Below are 24983 nucleotides of genomic sequence, written 5' to 3' on the forward strand. Positions count from 1 at the left end.
TTTCCGCTCTTGCTGTGTACATATACCAACGATAAATGTTTTGGCGGGCTCGCGAGATCGCTTCAAATAGCGAAACTTTACACATGTATGCTACAACACGTGTATATTCGAATTAATACGCGTATATAATCGAATTAATACGCGGATATATTATGCGGTGTTTGTCCCACATGGCTTGCCATAGACGTGACATAGCGCATGCATAGGCCGGGTTTTCACTTCTGGGACGTACCCTGATGCTCTTAAAACCGCTAAAATCCAAATTTTCAAGAAAGGAGACAATACTATCGCTGAGAATCACCTTAATAATGTTTCAGACGCAATCTTTGATCATGACAGTTTGACATATAGTTCGGTCATTCAGTATGTTACTTGGCTGCAAGCCCAGTCAAACTTTCCTTATTTTCCACGCGCAATTTGCAGATTTGTCGAAAAATGTCAATGCCGGTGTCAAACTCACAATTTTGTGGTATGACTCCCAGGACGGCAGGTCGAGCAACTCACATGCAGTCGCGGCGGATAGCTTCCTTCGCCTATAGTATGTCCGGGGACATTTTGGTGCATCGTTCATATAGGCCTATATCTGAGGCCCTGGGGTCATTCCTTGACCGACTTGGTGCAATATAATGTGCCAATTTCGAAGTAAATGTATTCACAGATTGTTAGTTGCCATGGGTTTGAACAAATGAGGGGTATTCTATCCTGAAACATAGGGCAAAATGGGGCTGGGGTTTCCAGTTCGCCGCATCATTTGTCAACTTGCACTGTTTTCTAATGTTGATGTCAATTGGAATCACTGATAACAGAAATAATCCATTTATTGCAGATTTCCTGAGTGACGAATTTGTTATTTTCTCCCGAAATCACGCAACTAGATGGCTGCAGTATCCAGCCTGGCAAGTGCCATCTCCAGCGATCTGGCAGATATTGAAATCTGAAATTTTCTTGATACGCTGCGCGCCAACCGATGGTGGCGCTCGGCTTAGATAGTACTTGCGGCCGGAATACTCGAATCGATTACGCCCCCCCCCACGTTTCAAATCGGATTGACGCCATTGCTTACAAGGCTTGGGAAGTGCCATATCCGACGATCTAGGAGGCCTTTATAGCAAAAAAATCTGTACGCTGCGCGCCAACTCATGGTGGCGCTCCGCTTAGATAGTAACAAGACGCCCTCCCATGAAATGGTCAAGCCCCCAGCGCCCCCACTGAAAAAAATCCTGGTTACGCCACTGTGTAAGTGTCAAGCAAAAGTCTGCTCCTTGGATTCTTACGACATAATTGAGATCATTCGGCTGCGAAACAAAGCCGTTCATGATTTGAAAAGGAGTAAATCAGATCAGTGTCACCACAATTTCATTTTCGTGCGACAATAAATTTGGAGGGGGGGGGGGCGTGAGCAGGTGATGACTATCTAAGCAGAGCGCCACCGCAGGTTGGCGCGCAGCGTACAAGAAAATTTTTCGTCTGGCAGACCCCTCAGATTGCAGGAAACGGCACTTCCCGTGCCTTCAATGGCAGTAAGCATCACCCCTAAAATTGATAACAATTTCCGGCAATTTTTTAATTTGGCAAATATTCTCGAAGGAAGTGATCGCCACTTATTCCTCAGTTTACCAATTCCTAGTCTCCCAGAAGCGCCCAAAATTTAAGAAATCGAAACATTTTTGTGTTGGCTGATTCATAATCGCCGCCCATGCCCGTGAGAAGTGGTGCTTGGGTGAAGAAAAAGCTATGCCGTTTGAAAACATGGGCAGATAAAGCGAAAGTAGCGAAACCTAAGGTAAAACGTGTGATAACGTTTAACCTGGAAAATAATCACCTCGTACGAGGTGATTATTTTCCAGGTTAATTGTGACTGTATTTGAAATGATTATTATTATTCATTTTTTTTCGAAACTACCTATCAGATCATGAGGAAAATTTATCCTGGTGGACCTTTTAGTGAACTGATTGCATTACTTAAGAAGAAGTTCACATGGAGTCCCATAATCTCTGTTCACTACATTTATCTTAACTTTCCGAACTTTGTTACAGGCTTAGAAAACAATTAACAAATTTGCCATTTTTCATGGAAAATTGACTGACTTTGGCAAAGGTAACGGGTTGCACTTACTCTGGGACTACGTATATATAATATTGTTCAACGATGGCAGCGTTGATGGCACATTTGGTTCATTCAACCAGTAATTATTTAACTGTTTCGATTGACTGAATATCAACAATTAACAACCATTGACCAAGCAGTCAACAGAAGCCCCATTTCTCGTAGGCCCTACAAGAAATTCAGTTGCTGACACTGTTCTCATTCAACGTCGCTGAGTTAGGTTCCAAAATGAGTCAATGGCAGTCTGCTTGCACGCTTTCGCGCGGTCGGGTGCGTGGCCAGCGCCAACATCAGGTCACGCAGGCGTGCTTGGGACATGCTCGTCCGCAACGAATTCTTTACAAACTTTAACGCCGAAAATCTGCGCTCGCATGAGCAGGGAGTGACTGGCAGGGTGAGAATTAGCTGGTAGGCACAAGCGACGTTTGGAAAATCCGCAACGACCATCAAAGAGCAATTGACTATTTAGTCTACTTTTCGATTTCACAAACACTTTTTTTTCTAAATTATGACAAAATTTTATGATACCTTTGACAAAAATTTTTTTTTTTTGGGGGGGGGGGGGCCTGTGCCCCCCGGGCCCCAATGGGCACAACGCCACTGTTGCCTTACGTAAGGTAAGGAGTACTCTAGAGATCAAACATGATGCTAACCAACTCGAAATCATTTGTGATTCCTAAAGCCGGATCTCGAAAGAGATACTTTGAACAGACTTTACGTTAATGAAATGGAGGTAAACGACAAAGGCAAATGAATATATATAAATAAAAATCTTAATGAGTTGGAAAATCAAGAACAGTGGTAAAACTTCCAACCTCCACCGGGATTCGAGCCCGGGCCTCCCGCTCTGTACGAGGACACCCTAACCACTAGGCTATGGACGCTGATTCAGTGCCGCGGAGCGTCCATACAGTCAGGGGGCGGATGCCCCCCTGATGGACTCAAATGGACTGCTGGCGCCCTTTTCAGCTTTTTACCACTTTTTACTTATTCGCAATTATTGACTTTTTTATTACGCTCTCATCTACCTATTGACATTTGTCACAATATCTGCAAATTAGCAAGGCCCGGAAAGTGTCAATTCCGGCGATCTAGGGAGTAACTTTACTCAAAAAATGCCTGTACGCTCCGCGCCAACCTGTGGTGGCGCTCCGCTTAAATAGTGTCGAATACGCCCCTACAGACCCTTCTCGCCCCCTGACCAATACCCCTAGCTCCGCCACTGCGCTGATTGTATTGTCCAGAGGTTCGAAACCGGTAAGGAAGGTCGTAATTCCACTGTAGGCGTTTGTCACCTGTATCGAACAATACTATAGTTCTGTTTTTGGTGACATATTTTGCCTTACTCTATATATATATATATATATATATATATATATATATATATATATATATATATATATATATATATATATATATATATATATATATATATATATAAATATATATATATATATATATATATATAAATATATATATATATATATATATATATATATATATATATATATATATATATATATATATATATAAATATATATATACAAAAAACTGTTAAATATATGTTAAATATATACGGAAAAACTGTTAAACAACTATGCTGCATTTAGAGAAAGGCTGGATCTCGAGTGAGATACAATAAATAAATTAGGTAAGTGATTGGAAGTAAAACAGCCAATGTTTGGTTTTTGCAGAGCTTTCGAGCAAAACTAGCTCTTTTTCAGTGCATGATCACCGAAAGTGACAAGGAGTAGCAGGAATTGAAACTATTTTATAGAGAAGATTGTCGGCATGGTTGTAAAGTCAAAGCTAACCAACTCGAATATATATATATATATATATATTCGAGTTGGTTTGCATCATGTTTGATCTCTAGAGTAAGGCAAAATATGATCCCAAGGGCGTAGGAACCGGGGGGGGGGGGCTAGGGGGCGCCAGCCCCCCCCCCCCCCCAGTGAAAAATATGGGGGCAGAAGTATCATCCCCCCCCCCCGCTTCGCAAGTCAGAAAACCCCTTTTTCATTTCCAAATGAGAAAAAAATCTCATTTGGAGCACCAATTGCATCTAAGTCCAGGTGAAAATGCAAAATTATTTAAAAAATGGAGTAGGTGTTGAAGTGTGCTATATTGCACCAAATTGCATCGGAGGCCACCTGGAAATGCAAAAAATTTCCAAAGGGGAGGGGGACACCCCCTCCCCTTACACCCCTCCCCAGGCCGGCCAAGAGTCTTCAGCCCCCCCCCCACTCAAAAGTACCTTCCTACGCCACTGGATGTACATAAATGTACAGTATAACCATCCACCGGCCATACTCAAGCATATTCCACCTGCAATAGGAAAGAGACTTTTCTATGTTGTCATCAAACCAAGAAAGTTTTCAGCAAGGCGGCACAGACACACGCATACGATAAAGCGTTGGAAAGTATAGCGGCTACACAGAAACCATCAGCTATTTACCCAAGACAAGAATGACACAATAGAGCGACCCAGACAAAATAGGAGAAATCACAGGAGAGTCGGCTTCTACAACCTCAGGACACCACCCCCACTTGATAAAATCCTTGCTTCGCCTCTCGCCCTTGCTTAAAGTTTCATACCCCTATTTAAATCAGTCGAGGCGTTTAGAACATAGGCGTAGGAGGCTGGGGGCTGCAGTCCCCAACCCAAATTTTTTTGTGAAAATTCGGGCAGTATGCTGAGAATTTTTCGGGCACCTTCTGAAAGAAAAATAATTTGCAATGTATTTTTCAATGGTTAAACTGATATTATTATTATCATTATTATTGTAACGACTTCCCCATTAATTGTAACCAATATGGAAGGGTAATAATACGGAAAATGATTGTATGTTATTGGCATGTGATGTAATAACCGATGAATGCCAATATGTTATGCGCAATAAGTTTGCGCAAAAAAATTTGGTTATATTTTTCAGGCAAATCGTTACAGCCCCCAAATCAAATTAGGCTCCTACGCCTATGGTTTAGAATACCCCCCCCCCCCACCCATCTTTGAAGTCCTATGCACGCCATGGCATGCACTGCTAACTATACTGTCTAAATACAGAGAGCGATTTCGTACATATATTTAACAATACTTGATAGATTGGTTAAAAATTCCAAAATTTGTTGACAATGGAAAAGCGTATTCTAATTCGCAAGGTTTTGGTATCTGGTGAGATGTTGAACAGAAACTGCATTGTTGAAAGAAAGCTTGTACCACCGCCCGTTATGTTAGAATGGAAAGTTTTGGTTGTGTATTTACTGTCAATTATGGCACAGTCTGGGTGGTGCCAGGGGCACATGACCACCTGTCAGTTTTGTGAGGGAAAAAATCTTTTTCGTAAATTAAAAAAGTGCCATATTTTGTGAATGAAAAAAATCCTTTACCCAAATGAAAATTAAAAGTGCCATTGTTAATTCAAAAAGTACTATTTCAAAAAAAAAATGCCATTTAAAGTGCTCTTTTATTGGGGAACTCAAAAACTGCCGATTTGCAGAAATACTGGCATCAATGGTATATAATGCACAGAGGACGTTCTCGTTTGACCCATCAAATGAAAATCAAATGTCATGTCCAAATTACCCTAAAGGTTTGGTCTCCTTGCCCCCATCCATCCCCCAAATTGACCCCTCTTCCGTCGCCTCTGGTGGAGATGTGCGTGAAATGACAAACTTGAATGATGCATGCACTCTCAATTCATGAATGGCTAGTGTAGGCTACTCGTGACATAAAACAGACTCAGATTTTTTGGATTGCCAAATCGTGTTTATTGTGTGACTCCTGCACTTTCGACCTAAGGCTTAATAAAAGGCCTTGTAACACGGTTCACAACTGTATCCAACTAATCAAATTACCAGTGTTGATATGTAAAGAAAAAGAAAACCGCCGCTCAATGTTCAACAACACAAGCAACTCTCGGTTTTTAGGCTTCTCTCCTGAGCAGGCCAAATCATGGTCTGAATCACTATCAAAAATGAAGCAAAAAAAGTAAACTAAAATTGGTGGCGCTCTACTCCAATAGCTACCAGAGCCGTATATAGAGATACGGCTCTGATAGCTACGACGCTACAGCTAAGTCGCGATCTTATTCTCTTTTAGGCTAAAATCATATCTAAATGAGGGAGTGTTTACGTATACGGTTGAAGATAAGCTGGCATATATACAGATACGAAGATTGTACACACGCCGAGAACTTATTTTACTGCGGAAATGATTATATGAAGCAGGGAGTTTGCTGACCCCTATAAGGCTGAAAGGGAGATTGCAGTTGGCCCTGTTAGGGAGGGTCCATGGGTATATATCAGTGACATGTGGAAATCTGATAAACGGCAATGATTATCACGTGGAAGTTATGATCCTGGTGGCTTTTGCTCATTGCTTAGCAAATTTGCTGAAGTTTTTGTGCATCTTTAATTAATAATCAAAAAAGGATCCTATAGCAAAGACTATTGAAGGTGAAACAAGCGCAACCATCATTGGTCTATGTGATAGAGATAACTGGCATGAACAACTTCTTCTTCTTCACGATGTTAAATAATTTTCTGCTCCATAGAATGAGGAAAGTAGAGATACCAGATAATAACGAAAAAAGAATGCGAAAGCTATGATAAATGTGACATTGTCTATTTCCATTGGTGAAAAAATGTAAAGGACGAATTAACTTGATTGTTGAACAATTCGGTTTATCGAATGAATACAGTCACAAAGTTTTCAGATTATTTAGGATGTTTTACTCTCCTTCCCTATAGATCCTCGCCTTGGGCCGCAACCTACTCGTCCGCTCACTTCCCACTTCCATTCCTCTCTGTTAACCCCTCGCCCCCCCCCCCTTCCCTTTTCCAAACTACTCGGAAATTATGTAATTACATATGTGATTTTACGGAATGGTCTACATTGATCATTTTCAATTTTGGGAGAAATCAGAACCACACGGTCGAGAGTGCTATGAAGCGCCAAAGCGGACATTATACAGTAACTTTTTATGCATATTTTACTCCTTCTACAATAGTAAATTTTGTGTCACATGATGAGAAAAACCATTTCAAGTAAGTCATCACGTGAGATTCTTTTTACGCAGCATTATGACCAAGTCTGGAATGTTTATTGGGCAGTCTGTTAGCTGTCACAGAAAGGTCGCCATTTCGGACAAACTCATATTGTCTTTGAAAAGCAGTTTTCACTGCCGAATAATGACTTCACGAAAAATCGTAGTCATTATGAGGCAATATTTACAGTCGCATTATGAACAAGAAAGAAAACCAGAATGCAAACATGCATTGTGGTTTCGATGATATAACATGAGCAGTTTTCTTAATGAATCTGACGTTATTTATAGTGAGGGTGTACATGTTTACAAGGGTTTCACGATTTGACCTCTGATGACCCCCCATTTGACCTTTGACCTCCATCAAAAACAATAGGCTTCTTTAACTCAATGTGGTACTTCCACACACTAAGTTAGAGGTCGGCCCAAACTTCCAGTATTGAGATATAGTGATAACAAGTTTTTTTCACAATTTAATCCCTGGTGACCCCAAATGACCTTTCACGTCCACCGAAAACAATAGGCTTCTTATAATTATTGTGGTACTTCTATACATTACATATGAAATTGGTCTGAATTCCCTTCTTGAGATATTGTGTTTGCAATGTTTTCACAATTTGACCCCTGGTGACCCCAAATGACATAAGAGGTACGCACTTGACGTGAACCAGTCTGAAAAAAAGTACGGTATGGATTTAAGTTTTCGAAACCAAGCTTTGTCAATACCATGCAGGAACTATACAATTAACAAAATTAATACACATTAATTTGTATCTATATAGATGCACTCCACGTAAGTGCTAAATCTATCAGCCTAGAACATTTGTATGAGCAAAGAGAGTGCCAGACAATAAAATGATCATTTATCAAGTTATCGTTGTTTTACACTTCATAATCTATTTATTTTGAGGTGAAAGTGAAACTTTCGATGCAATAATGACACAATTTTACGGATTTGTGGAAACTTTCTAAGAAATGCCAAGATATCATTTCAATTAAATTCAAAGCCAAAGTAAGAAATTAACATTTTAAGATTAAAAAAGATCGAAATTTCGAGATTAAAACATCTTCAAATATCGATTACACTTCGACATGAACAATAAAATCCAGTAATTAGCAAAGGTGGATGTTTCGTAAACCAAATTTGCATGATGATGTCAACTAGTTTAAAGGGAGTGAAGACTCGCGCACAAAGAAGCGTCTGATGCCGGTAATCTGACCTAGTTTCGGTGTAACAGAAGTGTTAGACACCACCATCGATCCCAGAAAATACACACACAGCTTGCTACCGTCGGTAATTAGACACTAGTGTACAGACAATACATGCAGCCACGGTCAATACCCACAACACAGTGTACATAACAGCGATGGACATCTCAGCAGGGAGTTGTTATGGAACTCCCTGATCTCAGGTCTAGATAAAAGACAACAAGGTATCACGTTTCATTACTGTCTGCATTTTGTAGCGACAGGAAGGAAACTTCACTTGCAAGCACAACGGAAAGTTAACTTTTTTCAGAGGGCGGCACGCGGTTTGGGGCGAGTCTTCAATGCCTTTAGGTTTCCTTTTATAGAAATGGTAAATATTCACGATCATAGAAGGATTTATCCCCCATTTGCTGAGCCTTTGCTTCCAGTTGACATTCATGTTTTTTGTTATTGAGATACGTTTTAATAAATTCTTCTCCCAAAGCCTCACATATGACGTCATCCTCTTCTAAAGCTTTAATGGCATCCGATAACTTCCCAGAGAACATTTGTAACCCGCCATCATCTTTGTGCAGGTGGTGTGCGCTCCAGTTAACCATTGGTGGGAGAGGGAGCTCGTTCAGAACTCCATCTAGACCAGCTGCAATATTAACGGCAAGAGTCAGGTACGGGTTACATGCAGCCGCAAATATTCTATTTTCTATGTAAGTTTGATTTGGGCCGTAGCTCTTCACTCTGAACGAACACGTTCTATTATCAACTCCCCAGCTGGGATTACGCGGTGTCGCTCTGTCGAAATGAACGAACCGCCGTTGGCAACTAGCTGTAGGACAGCCAAAGATAACCATAGCCGGAGCGTGACGTAAAAGTCCAGCTAGCCAATGTTTCATAATCTTTGACATATTGTCAGAATCTTGACCGTCGAAAAATAAAGGTTTCCTAGTTTTTAGATCTAGAAGAGAGTGATTAAAATGACCACTCACACCACTCGATTGTACGAACGGTTTCGAACTAAATGAAGCCAAATAACCGTTACGTTGTGATATTTCACGAACGGTTTTCTTGACCCAAAAACCGTCATCGGCGGACTGTAGTCCCATAGACGGTTTAATCGGATATTCGTAGACACCGTTCTCACCCTCGCTGTCGATTTGTTCTACCTTTAAATCTATATCGATAAGATTATCGTAAATTTCAGTCAAGAGTTCCCAGTCTTGAAAGAAACTCTTTACCCAGTGACCGGTTTTGTCGGTATGGATAGGAGCCATCGTCTTAGCATCGAGGGCCGAAAACTCGTACTCTAAAGCGGAGAGAATCTCGTATCCACACTCGTTGAGCCTCATCACCTGTTTGCGGGCGACATTCCTAGGAGAGAAACCAATCGCCCCTTGACCCATAACGTCGTAAGGATCGGCAATGACAGTCGCTACATCTTTCCTCCAAGGTATAACTTTAAAAGTTTTAAGATCAGGAAATAAACGTAGATCGTTAAATTCGATCGACAGTGGTAGCTCAGGCATTGCGGGGATATCCATCTTTGGCAACCGAAGAAGCTGCATACCAGCCATCAAGATACCCTCCTCAAGCCTTGATAGGAATCGTTCCACGGGTAAAGCTTTTCCTCGTTCCATGGCATGAAAATCAGAATACACCACAAAAATAAATCGAACCTTCTTTTCTTTGATTTGTTGCCGTAGAGTGTCCAGCTCTTCTTTGCTGTATTGACTTGCCTTTCTGTCAGAAGCAGCCTCCATGAGGATGGGTGGATTCATATTAGCCATAGCTTTGAAGGAAAGAATGTAGGACGTCAAATCACAATATATACTACAAGTTCTTACTTATTATTGTTGATGTTTTTTTTTCTCTATTTGAAAGCAAGCTATTATTACACTTCACGCGAAAAAGCAATCATACTTTATTTTCCACTGTTGACCGGATTATCGTGCAATATGTTCCCGGTGTATTCGTTTTATGCAGCCTATTTATTCTCCGGGTGGATGCACCTGGTCAAAACCTTACCTTCGTGAGCTGGAAAGACTTGTGTCGATATGTGAAAGGTTTAAAGGTCTGCTGTATAGACCCCAACTATAGCACGCTACCATGGAAAAGTTTCTTGAGATTACGTAATCGACCTGCCTTGGTCGTAAAAAATTACTTCTTTTTACCAATTAGTCTGCAACGCCTGCCAAATAAATTTTCTTGTATGAGGGTCTTTGTGTGAACGCTGTATGATTAACTACTGTAGACATGAACATATTTCCACACTGTGTATACACAAAGAGCCTAATAAAGAGCCTAGCTATGCATGCTAATTGTAATACCTAAGGTTGTGGCAGGTCGATTACGTAATCACGACACTTTCTTAGATATAGCGTGCTACAATTGGAGCCAACAAAGCAGATCTCTAAACAGCTCTGGCACACTACGGTCTATGCAACTTTTGTCCAAACGTGTAACATATGTATACACTGGATGTATATATTTCATGTAAACCCTGATCTGGAGATATTCCAACGGATACCCTCACTGCATCCTGTAATTGTAACTGTAGAACTTCGTGGGTGTATATAACTAACTATTACTAATTCCCTTTGGCTCTTCCTCCACCCCCCCCCCCCACATCTCTGTGTTGGTAACTGTATATAATTTAGACACCTGCCGTATGTATGTTATTGTTAAGCATTAACCAGACACTCTGAATACAAAAGTCAAAGCTTAAAGGTATGCTGTATTGGCCCAAAATATGCTAGACATTCAAATATGGTCACCTTTGGTCAAAATTCTTGAACTGATTTTATTACAACCTTCGAGGAAATTGTCCTCACTATAGACATTCAGTCATCTTGTGTGTTACTTAAAAATGTCTGAGAACAATTTGGAGAGTAAAGACCTCCAGGAAAATACTTTTGGAAAACTTCTAGCAATTATAGCGTATACTATTATTTGGGGCATAAACTGACTACCTTTAGAGACAGAACGGGCCAACCGTTTGTCCTTTTCTAGGGGTTTCGTGTTTTGGATACCACTTGTCTAAAGTTCGTATATTCAACTGTGTGTTTCTTCCTCACTGCACTACACAGGCCTACTTTGCAGTAATTGTCGTTTACCACAACTCATTGACTTTTGAAGGTAGCTAGACTGATAGTGATATAGAGCAGAAATGTTTTAGCTGGTACCATGCATAAGTATCACCTGACAGGCAACAAACTTTTATTGTTCTTCCCACCATTCGATATAACGATAAGATAACATGATATAACCATATGATATAACGATTTAAACAATTGGAAGCTATATGTTCACTCTCATAATGATGTTGTACCACAATCAATTGCTCCATTGACTTACACAGTAAATTCGTCACTTTTCCAAGGTCGCTTGGAGTTTATATAGAAGTTTGTAACTGACATGTCCTACACATCACTTGATAGATGATGGCTTTGGCTATAATAGGAAAATGTATTTTTGCCACCATGACCGTTATAGAGTTTAAATAAGGGGTTAATCAACGGTCTAGCGTACGTTACTCACAGGATTAATGCACGATCGGGGGATAATGCAAGCGATGCACGAGGGCGGAGCCCGAGTGCATCCAGCGATAGCATTAACACCCGGAGCAGTGGCGTAGGTAGGATTTTTTGAGTGGGGGGCCATGGGGGGGTTTTCTTTCTTGGGGGGGGCCGGAGGTTACTATCTGAGCGGAGCGCCACCTTGGTTGGCGCGGAGCGTACAGAGAAAATTTGAGATTTCAGCACCTCCCAGATCGCAGGAGATGGCACCTGTGAGGCAAAATAGCATCCAAAAAGATGTGCAACTTTGGTGACAGAAATGCAAAAAAAAAAAATTCTCTTTCATGCTGATTGGCCTTGCCAACTCAGCCAGACTTTTAACTTGAGTGAAGTTGACATCAAAGGCGTACGGGACCATTTCAGTTTGGGGGGGGGGGCAGAACTTTTTGTGCCCGAAAGTTCCCGTGACACTATCTAAGCGGAGCGCCACAATCGGTTGGCGCGTAGCGAACAAGAACATTTTTGGCACACAATGCCTCTCAGATTGCCGGAAACGGCACTTCTGAGGCCTTGCAAGTTGCATCTAAACATTCTTTATTTTATAATCTCACCTTTTAGAAATTTACAGTTCCCCAAAAATTTGGTAAATTAGAAGAAGAAAAAATTGTAACATCACTTTGAAGGGGAAAAATGGGACAGTATATTTTTTAAGCTGCTATATTTAGTTACCTTATTTATTATTTTAACACAGTACTCAGCTACCTCCAGAAAAACATTGTTCAACGACACGTAGGCGGGATAATGTCGCTGTGTCGGGTGAGACTGCAATTTGTCTCACAAAAAAGTATCAAATATAACAAAGAATATGATAAACCTGTACTTCTAGGCTTGTAGACACTCCCCCCCCCCCCCTCCACCATCCATGAAAAAGAAAATGTTTCTTTTATACACTCATGTCGGGGATATCCAGGTCAAGGGCGGCGGGAGCACTTTTAATCTGGGGGGGGGGGGCACCGACATCGAAGGGCACTTTGCAGAAATTCGATTGGAATGATGCAGCGTTATATTCAGTACCCTTTATAACTCTTATTGTATTATCTTATTTGTGTATACACATCACTCCATCAACGCCCCCTCCCCCCTCAAGCAAAATATGCATACTAGCACTGCAATATCCAATGCGCAAATTGGGAAACAAGGAACAAGTTTTCTTTTGAGACAAAATGAGGTGAAATCATGCTAGTTGCTAATGTAGGAATCTTCCGAATTAGAGTTTTTTTCTTGTTAATATCTTAACAAATTTTTTCCATTCGAAAATGCTTTGAGTTTGACTCACAGAAATTCGTTAAAAGTCACGGGCTTAGCCAGGATTTGCAAAGTTGTATGCACGGCTATCTGAGCGGAGCGCCACCATCGGTTGGCTCGGAGCGTGCTTTTAGAAAATTTTTGGTTTTACAAACCCCTCAGATGGCCGGAAACGGCCCTTCCCGAGTGTTCATTCTGGTTCCCTGGCCTCTTGCTAACTTGAGGCACCTCAAGTTTTATGTAGAAAAAAGGCACATTTCTAACCTGAGGAAAAGTGGGGGAGGGGCACGTGCCCCCTGTGCCCCCCGGTTCCGCCGCCCTTGGTCCAGGTATACAATTGACTAGTAAGAAGAAAAAAATTGATCGTGCAAAAAGCGTGGTAGCCCAGATGAACTGCGCTTACGGTGGTGTTACACTGAAATATTCGGGGATCATGATGCTAAATAAAGAAAATCATGGAATTGTCGGGCAAAAATTTGAAAAAGATTCGGGCAAGCTACTGCATATTTATATATATATATATATATATATATATGTATATATATATATATATATATATATATATATATATATACACATATATATATATATATATATATATATATATATATATATTTTTTTTTTTCTCCTCTTAGGCTGCCCGAATTTTTCAGGACTTTTGCCCGAATTTCTTGTCCTCTGGAAATTTAGGGGGCAGTCTGACCCCCTGCACCCCCGCCTCGTACGCCTATGGTTGGCATCATTTGTTGTTTCAAGGTGTCAAGGCCTTTCTCCCAACTCAAACCCCTGTGGGCTACCGGTAGGTTTGCAGGAAATGCCCACATGTGGACTTAAATAGCATTAGAGGAAGGGGATGGAAGACTAACACGCATCGATGTTTCGGTAATGGTCCACATTGGTGGCTCGGTGCTAATTAGGCCATTTATTGGGTTTCTTGAGGCAGCTGTCATCAGAATCTGGGTTTTTGTGCCAATCGATGACCGATAACATGTATTGGTAGATATCGATATCGCGCAGCACATGCACAAGGTTCGTGGTGTATGGTCGCAACCGTCGCATCGACCATTGCCATGCCATGCTGTATGACCATTCTCATGATTACTACAGATATTGTATTATTCTTATTCTGCCAGATGCAGACGAGAAAATTGTGTAACTCTATTTCCCAAATTATTGAACAAAAAATATTAGTGAATCCCACTGATGAGTTTTTTTTTTTTTTCTTTTACAATTTTTTTTTTTACAATTTTTTTTACCCCATTCCCAGTGGGGGGCCAGTGGGGGGCAGCCGATTTCATGGGGGCCCCGGCCCCCAGCCCCCCCCCCCCGTAGCTACGCCACTGAACTCATGAACATAACACGTTTCGTCCTTTGCAAAAAAAGTTTTTGTTTGAGTATTTGTTTTTAACACTACAAATCGCATCTGCATGGGGAGGGAATGGCGTGAGGGCACGTGCCCCCCCCCCTTCCCTCTGGCCACCCTTGCCGTCGTCACTGGTTTTTAGTCTTAATGGTATGTATGTACATATGTATATTAGATCCTCCTGCAAGCAGGAACTCGCGAAGACGCCTCATTGGCTTATCAAAGCCGCAAGCTGACCGAAGTCAGTCTGTAACATTCATATTTAACGTCCATGATTATGAATTGTTAATTGTCAACAACCCTGTAACTGGATGGACGACATACATTAGTCTTGTAGTGACTCGAACCGGGGACCTTATGATTGGAAGGCACCGGCGTTAACCACTGAGCTAACACTCCAGGTGACCCGAGCTGACTCGGGTATGCGAAAAGATCATCCTTTTCCTGCTTGGCAAAACGTAAGCCTATAAATTGTACAATTTATAATTTATCAAATTTAAAAAAGTGAATGTTCACCTTCCTTCCAAGGGGAGGGAATTATTTCTCATATGAAGGCCCAGTTGAATGTTTATACCGACGTCGCTCTGCAAAGGGGGCGCAATCATCTTATTTGTATTGGAGGTGGGAGACAAGATGTTATGCTATCCAGGCCGGGAGATTGTCTACTGGGAGTGGTGGCCCATTCCCCTTTTTGAGAAATTTTAGTACTGGAGTGATGCTATAGTTCTATGATTTTTTTAAAAATAGTTTTGAAGAATGTTCGAGCTCCTTAGGTGGTATCGCACATACATGTTTAAGTATTTAATGTACATTTCACTACGATCTTTGTAATATTCATCTCCGAGTCTTTAATTTAAGATGTTTTTTATTTTTATGCAAATTAATCTATTTAATGATTAGAAACTTGTTGATTTAATTGAATAACCTTATGTTATACATCCAACAAAGTGCGATACTGTGGGTTTCACAGGCGCGTAGCCAAGGGGGGGGGGGCGAAGGGGGCAGCCGCCCCCCCCCTTGAGCATATTTAAAAAAAAATAATGTTTTTATGATATCGCTAGTATTTTCAAAAGAGAAAATGCTAAGATGCAACTTACAAGGCCTGGGAAGTGCCATTTCCAGCGATCTGGGAAGCATTTTCAGCCAAAATTTTCTTGTACGCTTCGCGCCAACTCATGGTGGCGCTACGCTTAGATAGTTTGCAATGCAGAATCTACAGTGCCGCCCCTCCCTTGGCAAATTCCCGGCTAAACGCGCCTGGGTTATCAAATCCTTTTCCGCTCTCTTTCTCTCTCTCTTTCCGTTTCCTTCAACAACAACAAAAATGCTATGAAAGCTACATATTGTGTTTGGCCCTTGTATACCTATTTATGTGAAAAGATAAAAGTAATTGAATAGTTCTTACTAGTGCTCCTTTAAGCCTCCTTAATATATGCGAGCTAGATAAAAAAAAAAACAATTGAATAATCCTAAAAGATCCTAAATTTAATGTAATGTTGTGTTGCTTCCTTTGCACACCCTGAAGTTTTCGCTTAGGCTCAGTGGCGTAGCTAGGATTTTTTGAGTGGGGGCCATGGGGGGCTGTTCTTTCTTGTGGGGGGGGGGGCCGGAGGTTACTATCTGAGCGGAGCGCCACCTCGGTTGGCGCGGAGCGTACAGAGAAAATTTGAGATTTCAGCACCCCCCAGATCGCAGGAGATGGCACCTGTGAGGCAAAATAGCATCCAAAAAGATGTGCAACTTTGGTGACAGAAATGCAAAAAAAAAAATTCTCTTTCATGCTGACTGGCCTTGCCAACTCAGCCAGACTTTTGAGTGAAGTTGACATCAAAGGCGTACGGGACCATTTCAGTTTTGGGGGGGGGGCAGAACTTTTTGTGCCCGAAAGTTCCCGTGACACTATCTAAGCGGAGCGCCACCATCGGTTGGCGCGTAGCGAACAAGAACATTTTTGGCACACAATGCCTCTCAGATTGCCGGAAACGGCACTTCTGAGGCCTTGCAAGTTGCATCTAAACATTCTTTATTTTATAATCTCACGTTTTAGAAATTTACAGTTCCCCAAAAATTTGGTAAATTAGAAGAAGAAAAAATTGTAACATCACTTTGAAGGGGAAAAATGGGACAGTATATTTTATAAGCTGCTATATTTAGTTACCTTATTTATTATTTTAACACAGTACTCAGCTACCTCCAGAAAAACATTGTTCAACGACACGTAGGCGGGATAATGTCGCTGTGTCGGGTGAGACTGCAATTTGTCTCACAAAAAAGTATCAAATATAACAAAGAATACGATAAACCTGTACTTCTAGGCTTGTAGACACTCCCCCACCCCCCTCCACCATCCATGAAAAAGAAAATGTTTCTTTTATACACTCATGTCGGGGATATCCAGGTCAAGGGCAGCGGGAGCACTTTTAATCTGGGGGGGGGGGGGCACCGACATCGAAGGGCACTTTGCAGAAATTCGATTGGAATGATGCAGCGTTATATTCAGTACCCTTTATAACTCTTATTGTATTATCTTATTTGTGTATACACATCACTCCATCAACGCCCCCCCCCCCCCCCTCAAGCAAAATATGCATACTAGCACTGCAATATCCAATGCACAAATTGGGAAACAAGGAACAAGTTTTCTTTTGAGACAAAATGAGGTGAAATCATGCTAGTTGCTAATGTAGGAATCTTCCGAATTAGAGTTTTTTTCTTGTTAATATCTTAACAAATTTTTTCCATTCGAAAATGCTTTGAGTTTGACTCACAGAAATTCGTTAAAAGTCACGGGCTTAGCCAGGATTTGCAAAGTTGTATGCACGGCTATCTGAGCGGAGCGCCACCATAGGTTGGCGGGGAGCGTGCTTTTAGAAAATTTTTGGTTTTACAAACCCCTCAGATGGCCGGAAAACGGCCCTTCCCGAGTGTTCATTCTGGTTCCCTGGCCTCTTGCTAACTTGAGGCACCTCAATTTTTATGTAGAAAAAAGGCACATTTCTAACCTGAGGAAAAGTGGGGGAGGGGCACGTATTCTTATTCTGCCAGATGCAGACGAGAAAATTGTGTAACTCTATTTCCCAAATTATTGAAAAAATATTAGTGAATCCCACTGATGAGTTTTTTTTTTTTTTTTTTTTACAATTTTTTTTACCCCATTCCCAGTGGGGGGGCCAGCCAATTTCATGGGGGGCCCCGGCCCCCCCGTAGCTACGCCACTGGGAACCACAAACAATTGGGCACATCTACACATCATGGGGCATCTACCTACCCAAGGGCATAGGAACCGGGGGAGGCTGGGGGCACCAGCCCCCCAGTGAAAAATGTGGAGGGGCGGAAGTATCATTCCGTCCCCCACTTGGCAAGTCAGAAAACACCTTTTTCATTTCCAAATGAGAAACAAAAATCTCATTTGGAGCACCAAATTGCATCTAAGGCCAGGTGAAAATACAAAATTAAGTTTACAAAATGGAGTGGTTGTTGAAGTGTGCTATATTGCACAAAATTGCATCTGAGGCCTCCTGGAAATGCAAAAAATTCCTCCCCTTAGACCCCTCCCCCAGGCCGGCCATCAGTCTTCAGTCCCCCCCCACTCAAAAGTACCTTCTACGCCACTGTACCTACCAAACATGACGTTGATCAACTTGTGCTTGTTGAGATATCATGGTTACAAGCTGACCGTCACAAACACACACCCATACACACGTCAGCACACTTGGTTACTGAGCCCCTTCTACTGTTAATAAAATGTCGCCATGGTTACTAAACTTGGTTACATATATGATTGATATATAATTCGAATAAAGAGACAGAGTAGACAGGTAAGTCATCCTTATTCATTTATTCATTCATCCATTCTCAAGGTGGAATGATTGGGACCTTGATTACACTTGGAATACACAACCTTCATTAACTTAACAATTACTTGGTGATGATATGCGTTGTCTTCCTTCCATGCTAACGGCTTTCCTAATCATTCTGCTGTTACATAAGTTACTTTTCCAAGAATACAGATGTTAATGGCAGTAACACATACATAATACTCTAACCTGGTGTGGTCTTTTCTCTATCTGACAGTTTTCGGTTTGAAGAAGAAGTAGAAGAAGAAGAAGTAGAAGAAGTAGAAGAAAGAGAAAATTCTATACTTGCAAAGACCTTGCATCACTATTGGTATTAAGTTTAAAATAATTTGTGTCACACACAGCTAAAAAGAGATGCAAAAATATCTCACAAGAATCGATTATTATCTATATACTTGTGATCCTTTTTCACTAAATCAACATTTTGTTACATTTTCATTTAAAATTGTTATACCATTACAGGCATGTCCAATTCTTGACATTTACATTCTTTGTCCAAAATATAAATAACTAAGATATAAATGCATAATTCAAAAAAAAGCTAAAAGAATGTTGCTAAATGAAAACAAAATAATACAGACATCTACAGAAAGAATGTACTTTTAACCTTGTAAAACTCAAGTACTGCAGCCTCTTAGTGGACAGATTTGCTCAAGTACAAAAAATAAAGAAAATATTGCATTAGATGGGAACATTTCTTAAAGGTCTATGGACACCTATATAGGAACAACATTGTCCTAATCACTCTAATAGGCATTAGAAATCATGAAAATAGCTGCTATTTCTCACCACAATCCATCAAAGATTGAACATTTTAAGTCTCAAGTCTTTTTCTTAATTCTAATTTCATTTATGAATAAACATTAAGCTAATTATGCACATTGATGATGTAACGGGAGTGACTGTCTAAGTTTCTGTTATGTTATTCCTTTGTTTTTACAACCTTTGTTGCAAAGACACTGAACATAGGGTTGTGGCCTAGAGCGAATTTTTTGGACATATTTTATTGTCTTCTTTGAAAAGAGAAAATTCACATATATTCAAATCATATATGGGGGCTTGTAATTAGGGGTTAACTTATTAAGGGCTACAATAAGAAATTTCGATTGATTAGTGAAACACTTTACGTCATATGTACTGAACAACGAATGTACTGAATATGGGGCAAATAAGCTAGGTGTCCTCAGACCTTTAATACATCATGAAACCCTGTAACACGTTAAAAAGGGATATTTCAGAATGTTGCACAGATGCATTTTAGAGTTACACATACTTTGAGACATAGTGTAACCAACTGGAATACAAAATGAAAATGTTGACTTACAAACAAAAAAAAAGAAGAGAATATTAAACAAGGTATCAGTCAACCTCTATTGTAGCCTGTCAGGATGGAAAAGAGCAAAGCATTTGATGACTGGAATGGGTTTCCAACTAGTGAACTCTGGGTATACAATTGCATTGTAACCCAGAATTCGCTGGTTGGAATCCTGTTCTAGCCATTTATTTCTTGCTCTCTTCCAGAATCTAAACATTTCCCAGTCAACTTTCGAATGATTAATTCACTTAAAAGAATATAACTCAAGATGAAACTGCAGAAGAAGACATGATTAAATTCAGGGAAAACAAACTAGTATAAAACCAATGTTGTCAGTTATATTAATAACATTGATATCATTAAAAAGTCTTTAAAAGGTTTCGTTAAAATACATTGTGCTCTACTGTCAAAATATGGACCGTTGAAAAAGGAATATCATTCATTATAGATTCATAATTTAATAAATATATTTTGTTAACTCATTCCTATCCTCCCTATATTTCCTTATAAATTATCTGTCTCTTTGCGATATATATTACTGCTACCTCGTTTGTCCTTGATGCCCAGAAATCCAGAAGAAGGCTTTGCGATGGCTTGCCTTATAAGTTTATATTTGGAATCACCTGATTGATATATGAAAGTGTGTCTTAATGCCAAGTATCAGAATATAAGAAAAAAGAGTTCAAGAACAAATATTGAAGAATTTGATTGTGAAACCTCTTTGGCAAACAGGCAAGAAAACATGAACCTGAACTGGAGGAATCACAAATACTTGATCACACACGACTCTTGTCAATTGAAATGGAACATAGCACCCAACGACAACATTAGTCAAAACAGCACAAACAATAGTAAGAGCACATTGAGGTTATTTGTAGGCTCACTCAGATGAGTTGATCGTCAAAATGCACCATATTAAAAAGGAAAAAAAGAACAAAGAATTTTGGTAGTAAATGAAAGTGGAATTTTGAAATTAAAGGAATTCCTACAATCTGAAGACCAAAAAGACAAAACAAATAACATTTTTGAAATCTCACTCTCCAGACCTATCTGGGTCGACAATATGCATTTCGGTCTTCATAGGGTCGGGAGGTAAGACCATATATGTCGTTGTCTCAGAGTCAGCAGCTGTCAAAGAGGGAGCACATAAAAACAATGAAATTACAGCCAATTACAGAACATTTCCCTTAATTTCCATTTAACAACATAAAATAAAGTACAGTGTATAAATAATTGAATGACAATGTTAACAAGGACTCACAAATGAAATTCAAAGTATACTTTCATTTCTATTATAATGTTGCAAGGTAAACCACATGACCGATACTATACGTTTTGTGACTGCTGACGCATGTATGGTCCGATCTGTACTGCTCAGACCAGGGGCGGTGATTTGTTTCAAATATTTGGGGGGGGGGACATTTGCTTGGGTGCAGGATTGTAGCAACTTTCATCCCCAAAATTGTTTGCGCGGTTCGTGATATTTTGTATATATGTTTATATGGTTACTGGTGCTACTGTATAGCCCTATTTTCCTATTTTATCACTAAACCAAATTTCATTACGGATGCGGTCTGCCTAGTTAATTCATTTCGAAAAAAAGTAAAAACTATTTTTGGTCTGTGACGTTTTTTGGTGATATTGAGTAACAAATTGTGACACGGTTAGACAGGTGCACAGCGAGGAATTTGCCAAGGGAGGGGCGAAGATTGTAGGCAAACTATCTAAACGTAGCGCCACCATGGGTTGGCGCGAAGCGTAATAGAAATTTTGGCCGAAAATGCCTCCCAGATCATTGGAAATGGCACTTCCCAGGCCTTGTAAGTTGCATCTAAGCATTTTCTATTTGGAAACTACCAGCGATATCATACAAAAATATGCTCGAGGGGGGGGGGCGGACGGTCCCCATAGGCGTAGGAGGCGGGGACTGCAGCCCAAAAGTGTGAATGCCTTCATGATATGCACATTAACATGTTGAACGCGCGCAAAATAGTTTGGTTATATTTTTCGGGCAAGTCGTTACAGCCCCCAAATCAAATTAGGCTCCTACGCCTGTGGCGCTGCCGCCGCCAAATATGATTTGGATAAATATTTTCACGCATTTTTATTTTCTATTTACAGCCACGCAAAAAAAAACTATGCCACCAAAAATTGGGTGGATATTAGATACTATATCCCCCCACCCAAAATATTGGGGGGAACATGTCCCCCCCAAGATCGCCGCCCATGGCTCAAACACCATTTCAAGATTACATTGATTCTGCAACACGAATCAGCCACGTGGACCTACACATAAAGTTCATCCAAACTTTACTTTCGAGATCGTTGTGTTTGTAAGGTTTTTCTCTTTGACCTTTATTGACCTCCACAGAAAGCAACAGAGTTCTTATAATCACTAAGATGAATCTACTTTATACTAGGAATAAAGTGAATCAAAGTTTAACATTTGATGCTTTATTCAGAGGTTTTCAACCTTTGACCCCTGTTAATCGAAAATGACCTAAGCTTCCACCACTACACTATGACTATGGAGTGTTTCAACCACATAAAAGTTCAAATACATTAAAAGTATGGAGTTCATAACCTTTGGAGTTATTGCCAGCCGATGTTTAGAATTTGGCCTCTGATGACCTCAATTTGTTGTTTGACCTCTTAAGAAAAAAGGATTTTTCTGCTCACAATAGGTGTCACACACATTCATTCATGCACTACTTTAAACTAATCATCCATAACATATGGTACTGTTTATAAAAGAAACTTTAAAACAAAGATCGTTTCTATATTAATTTGTTGGATTAAGTTTGAACAATCATACAGTTTTATTACATGTAAATAATCACCTCGTGTGGATGGATTCTGTGTTGCAAAACCTGTACTAATGATGCTACGTTGTTGTAAACAAGAAAACATGCCTAATAAGTACTGAATGTGGTCAAGATACACACAAGATTCTAAATCGCTAAAAGCACTTTAATATCCAATTAAGATAAATATCCAATTTAGATGACATAGTAGGATTAAGGATTGAAAATAGCTTGAAACTTTAATTTTTATTTTATCTGAGAATGATTTCTGTTATTTAAATTAACACAATTTTCTATCCCACAACCCAACAGTCCAGTGCATTATTTCATATATTTTTAAAGCAGCAATATTTCCAAATACTCTGGTTCATTTCTCTTATGGGTTTGATAGAATTTATGGACTGTGCAGTCTTTTGGGCAATTTCGCCGGATTTCTCAGACTGTTGTCAGATGCCATTGACCAAACATTAAACCCAAATCCTATTTACCAAAGTTGGATCCACACTCAGTCGACCTTTTCTGGACAATTCTGACAAGTGACCATTGACAAACTATGATGAAATGTTCCACTCGTGATCCTGTGTAAACTACCAACCTCGATAACTATTTAACAGAGCCCTGTACCTTATGCTTAAGTTTTCACTTCATGATGGCTTCTCATTCCCCTGGCATGCGGTACACACACATTAAATGTCACATGCTTCGCAGTATTAACATTTCTAATAAACTGATTACATAAACAAATATATATATATAAACACAAACAGATTGACAAGGCTGCCAGCAACACATTTCCTTCAAACGAGGAATCAACAACTGTATAACATGTATGAACTCACCTTCCGCAGTGCGAGGCCCATTGCGACCATCGGGCTTAGCTGTACCACGCCCTTTAGCACAGTTGGATATTGCTTTCCCTGAAAAAATCGGATTATCAAATTGATCTAGTTGTATTCAGCTGTCTTACTGCTTTTTGCAAACTTCACATTAAGAACAGCTCTTCATTGAAAACCACATTTTTATTATGTGAATACATGAAACTTGATTCCTGCATGGCCTATGTTTGATGCAGTGCTCCTTTCATTTCATTTCATTTATTTTTTCCATTTCCTCACAATGTTTATATAATAATAAGACGGTGAAGACAATACCATGCAAAGAAAATAATAAGTAATAAATCATATAAAAGAAAAATGATGGAAATTACGGAGAGGAAATGGTGGAAGGGCCTGGAAGCCGTAGCTTGTACAAGAAGCCCACCAAAAAGTGTCAAGACACAGGAATAATGATAGTGTGTGTGAATTAGATCTAAGCAGTTAAGAACAGTACAGGTAAATTTGAAATTCAAATCTATGCCGGTATTCTTTAAACTATTCAATCACAAATGCATCTACTTCTGATACAGAAATTTGATCTTAAAGTAGAGCTTTGCATTTGACCTGACATTGAACCTAAAGTTTCAAACCACATATAGAAGCAAAACATAGGATGCTTTCATGTCTATCCTTTCAAGTTCTGCAAAATTGAAACTATGCAGTGTAGGACAATACATAGTTGGTTGCTAGGGGGTTTTAGTTGCCATGGTACCACAAGTAGTTTGGTCATATCATCAGCTGATCTGAAGGTTATAGTACATCTACTTTGTGAGATATTATTGAAGAAGAGATCGTTTTAAGATGCAACTGTTTTATGCACCTTGAGTTGGGTTTCCAAAATGTGTGATTCATTTGAGAAATCCAGCATGGTGGCCAGGTGGAACCTAAAATAAATACCACTGTTGAACTATTTTGTGGAAAGAAATATTACTACAACTATTCAGTATTAATGTGATAGTACCTTGGTGTCCACAGAAACTGTGAGTGAGTCAACTGTAACCAACTCGAGTGAAGAGGGCATGGTGGAAAACTGTCTTGAATTTTAGGCTTTTAAATTGAGCTTAGCCCGGCTAACATTCTTTATTTATAGTGCTTGTGTATACAAGCGTGTACTGCAGTCATGCTGGGCTTAACATTAACCATAGACAGGAGCTACAAGCTAGTATAAATGTTATTAGGAATTCATTCACATGGTGCAGAGCAAATAATAAACTTGTGTTACGTTTCCTTGCCATACCCAAGAATAGAAGTTATCATACCATCGGCCTGGTTACTTTCCTCGGATGGATGAACAGGAACAGTGCTGTTCTTCCTGTGCGCAGTTTGGTATATTAAGGCTGAAAATGTATAAGAAAAATGGTAAATTATCAAGTGGAAAATGGTGAATGCATCCTGTATCAAAATCACACACTAGAGTCCAATTGACTTTGCCGCGCCTGTCGCTGGAAATCAGACTTGCTTTTAGTCGGTTGCGGTAAAGAGTTTAGTTACTGCAAAGTGATTATTTTAGCACGTATGGTACATGCGGTCAGGGAAAAAAAGTTGCTTCGGGTTTTTCGCAAAAGTATGAGTAAGAATGTTTGCCTAATCA

At 40.0% G+C, this 24983-nt stretch overlaps 2 protein-coding genes across 2 annotated transcripts in view; both read right to left on the reverse strand.

The window, feature by feature from the left end:
- LOC139959469 (uncharacterized) overlaps nucleotides 1–24983 on the reverse strand; it is a 93094-nt gene that overhangs the window by 39700 nt on the left and 28411 nt on the right. The gene's annotated exons all lie outside the window — the stretch shown is intronic.
- Nucleotides 6995–10779, reverse strand: LOC139959470 (lengsin-like). Its single transcript, XM_071957128.1, has 2 exons — nucleotides 10384–10779; nucleotides 6995–10147 (listed from the first exon to the last, which is right to left on the reverse strand). The coding sequence occupies exon 2, from the start codon at nucleotides 10143–10145 to the stop codon at nucleotides 8724–8726; it is 1422 nt and encodes a 473-aa protein (XP_071813229.1). The 5' UTR covers nucleotides 10146–10147; nucleotides 10384–10779; the 3' UTR covers nucleotides 6995–8723.

Source organism: Apostichopus japonicus, chromosome 19, assembly GCF_037975245.1.
Source record: "Apostichopus japonicus isolate 1M-3 chromosome 19, ASM3797524v1, whole genome shotgun sequence".
Lineage (NCBI taxonomy): Eukaryota > Metazoa > Echinodermata > Holothuroidea > Aspidochirotida > Stichopodidae > Apostichopus > Apostichopus japonicus.